The sequence below is a fragment of the Ursus maritimus genome, unplaced genomic scaffold, assembly GCF_017311325.1.
Source record: "Ursus maritimus isolate PB19 unplaced genomic scaffold, ASM1731132v1 scaffold_13, whole genome shotgun sequence".
In the NCBI taxonomy this organism is placed as follows: domain Eukaryota; kingdom Metazoa; phylum Chordata; class Mammalia; order Carnivora; family Ursidae; genus Ursus; species Ursus maritimus.
In genome coordinates, this window is record NW_024423675.1 from 51862701 (window position 1) to 51866567 (window position 3867).

General features: G+C 34.1%; 1 protein-coding gene across 1 annotated transcript in view; it reads left to right on the forward strand.

Moving 5' to 3' along the window:
• The window catches only part of ADGB (androglobin), a 157959-nt gene extending 154582 nt beyond the window's left edge, over window positions 1-3377 (forward strand). Inside the window, exon 36 of the mRNA XM_008695018.2 lies at window positions 3148-3377. Coding sequence (XP_008693240.1) covers window positions 3148-3333 — 186 coding nt within the window. The 3' untranslated portion in view covers window positions 3334-3377. The remainder of the gene's footprint in view (window positions 1-3147) is intronic.
• The last annotated feature ends 490 nt before the right edge of the window (window positions 3378-3867 follow it).

Consider the following 3867-nt stretch of genomic DNA (forward strand, 5'->3'; position numbering starts at 1 on the left):
TGCCTTCACAGGCCATGTGTTGTATCTTCTCAACTCTGCCGTTGTTCACACAAATTCAGTCAAAGATAATGCCTACGTGTGTTCCAATAAAACTTTATTTAGAAAAATAGGCAATGAGCCAGATTTTCCCACAGGCCTTCATTTACCAACCCCTGGATTAAAACAATAAAAGAGTATTTCTGCTTCTGGCTGCATGTCTGGTGAAGTTCAGCAGAGGGTCCTTCTCGACACATTTACGTTTCATAGTCACATGTCATTGGCCAAAGCTAGTCACATGGTCACATACAACTTCAGTGAAGGAATTAGGCTTGCTGACACCTTGACTTCAAATTTCTAGCATCAGTAACTCTGAAATAATAAATTTCGGTTCCTTAAGCCACCCAGTTTGTGGTACTTTGTTATGAAAGCCCAAGCAGACTAATACAGAGTGCGATGCTACTTTGTGCCTGGAGGAGAACGGAAAATATTTTATGAATTGCACTAACGATGATCATAGTACATCTCTAAAATGAAGAGTAGGATTATTTCACTCCTGTAATGGCTTCACATTTCACTAAGAAAAAAAGTCTTTATGATGGTGTCTAGAGCTCTATATAATCTAGTGCCCACTTTCCTCTGTGATCTTTTTCTCTATAATTCTGTCTGCTTTGCTTCTTTTGTTTTCTCCAAACTGACTTCACCTTTCCACTAATAGCCAGACATTTTCCCACCTCTGGGGCCTTTGACTTGTTCTTACCTCTTCCTGAAATATTCTTCCCCCACAAAGAACCAAATGGTTTACAGCTTCACTTTCTGAGATCTTCCATCTATTGTCACTTTATTAGAGAGATATTCTCTAGCGACCCTTTTACGGTTAGCATCCTTCAATATTTTATATGCATGCCTGGCCTCATTATTTTCTTTAATGCATTTACCCTGTATGTATGTTCATTTATTGGTTTAACATGGAAAGGTATGTTTTATTTTATACATATTAGTTATAAATATTATAAATATTATTGATCATATATATTATATGTAATATATAAGCATATATATATATATATAATATGTACACATTTTAAATCTATCTTCTGTAGAATTTAGATTGAATGTGAATAGGAACTTTGTTTTAGATTCACTGTTGTGTACCTAAAACCTGGAAGGGGTGTCTATTTCAAAGAAGTTTGTTTCAAAAATGAGTCAGTGAATCAATAAATGAATATTAAAATTATGTAGATTCAATTCATCATATAGAAAATAGTTTGAAATACAATATTATAAGAGAAAAGGGAATTTTGTTATTTCAGGTCATGGTTTTTTTTCCGTGTTTAATGGACAAGCAAATGCAGTAGATGGGAAGGCAATAGAAAAGAAATATTAATTGAGATGGTTTTTAATTCAGATCTCATTCTTTAAGTGTGATGTACAAAAACCCTAGTTTTGGTTGAATCAGCCTTAATAGAAACATTATCAGTACCACATTTCTTATCAGATGGGAGAAAAAGATACCAATCCTCAAGAGATTATGGACAAATATTAAATATATATATATATATATATATACACATATAATATGTACACTTTAGATGTAATCCTTTAGATGACTTTCTCTGTCTCTCTCTCTTTTTGATATGGCTACTATCATCTTGTACAATTAGTTTAGTGGAGCCAATTTTATTGTGGTAAATACAGTACTTTTCTGTCGCCAAAAGCTTTGGGAAGAGTCTCATTCTGACATTCAGCTCTTCCATAATCTCGACCACAATCATGTAAGTTGCAAAACCACAGAAAATTTCTTGAAGAATTCAGCAATGAAGACAAAATAGTCATTTGTAGATGCTTCTCTTCTTAGCATCAGTTCATTAATCCTTTTTAAAAAAATTGTATCATTTTTGAAACAGGAAACAATCAATAGGTTGAACCATAATTGTGCCCATACTATCAGAAATGCAAATGAAATGAGAAAACTAAAGCTTCTTAGTAAAGCTTAGTTATATCACTGCTTTATTTGTAAATAATTTTAGAATGTTGCCTGGAACTGACATTAAGTTTTTAAAATTACCTTCTTTTTGAAAATATAAACTACAATTTAACTATAGTTATATATATTTTGAAAGTATAATCAGGAATTTCTGATAGATTGTTGGTATATTATAAGATAAAGTAAAGAGTCAAGAAATGCTGTAAGGTTTTTGGCTAAATAACAGATAGGGTTGAGTTGCCATCAAATGTGATGGCTTGAAAGGAAAGACAAAGATTTCAATTTGGGACATTTTTGGGTATATCTATTGCATTAAAAAAAGCATTCTTACATATCGATTACAGTCATGTGGAGGTATTGAAGAGAAGTTAGATACATGGTTCTAGAATTTAAGAGAGATCTGGGCTCAAGATTAAAAAATTGGGGGACCCATCAGTATAGAAATGGAATTTAAAGCCATGGGGTTAGATAAAATCACCAAGGAAAGAAGTCTAAGATCTAAGACGTGGCCACTTCCTCATTAAGAGATGAAGGAGAAGAGGAGAAATCAGCAAAGGCAACTGACGAGGAGCAGCTAGTGAAGTAGAAAAGTCAATGGGGTATGATTTCCAGAAAACCAAGTGAATCCGTTGATCCAGGAGGAGAGGGTAGAGGTAAGTAAGAATAGGACTGAGATATGATCTCAGATTTAGCTTGGTGTCCTTGAATGAAAGCCAAACTGACAATAACAAAGATAACCAGAGAACTGGGTGATAATATTTGAAAGTTCTTCAAGTACAGGTCAGACACATCTCATCAGGTCTAGAACAATGTGGGGAACCAGGAACTTACTGAGCACAATTACGGTGAGAGACACACTGAGCTGCATGTTTTATAGACATTATATTTGAACTCATGCCTATTTCTTTCTTCACCTTTCTCTTTCTTTCTCTTACTGATGCTTTTATTCACCATTTTGTTAAGATCTCGTGTACCTTTTGTTGCTCTCTGATGTTTCATGTATTGATAAACATTTGAGACCATAACCTAATTTTTGTCTCTCTTTGGTAATTTGCCACAGGAACCTATTGGCATGAGGAAAGGATAAAGGGATTGTTTTGTTTTGCTTTTTTTTAAAATTTCTTTCTGGGATCATGAACGTTTATCAGTAGATCTTAATTGCTTGGGATTTTGTTTTGGAATAGGACTCCTTAGATGAAGCCCGACAGAAGATCTTCGATATCCGGGAGGACTACAGAAACAAGTTGCTGGAAGCTGAGCGCCTAAGATTGGAAGCTCTGGCTGCGGAGGAAGCAACAAGTCCAGTGGAGCCAGAGAAGAAGACGCTGGCTCCAGACACACAGAAAAAAAAGAAAGGAAAGAAAAAGTAACCAGCAGGTGCCCAATACTTGCCTTCTTCTTCTGGAGAGGAAACCCCTTATTTTTTCTTTCTTTCTTTCCTTCTTTCTTTTTCTTTTTCTTTCTTTCTTTCTTTCTTTCTTTCTTTCTTTCTTTCTTCTTCCTTTCTTTCTCTCTTTTTCTTTCTTTCTTTCTTCCTAGTGATCTATAACCTTTCCTTCTTATAAGGTATTAGGTTTTCCTTCTTAGAACTAGTTTCTGCGTTTTAAAGTTCATTTGTTGGTTTCTCTCAGAAAACTATAATTTGAGCAGCCATTAGAGTTTCAATTTTTCTAATTTCAATAAAGAGTGTCTCAAAATATTTTAAAATGCAATAACATTGATGTGTCTCCCTCTGAATTGCTGTATTTTGGGTAAACTGTAAAACAAGATCATGAATGGGCTAATAGGATTGCATTTGAAGACATTCAACAATGAGAAAAATAGCTATGGTTCTCAGAGGAAATTTTGTATCTAACTGTAAAGTCTTTAAAATATTTTTAAAATATGCTTCAGATTTGTGTGTG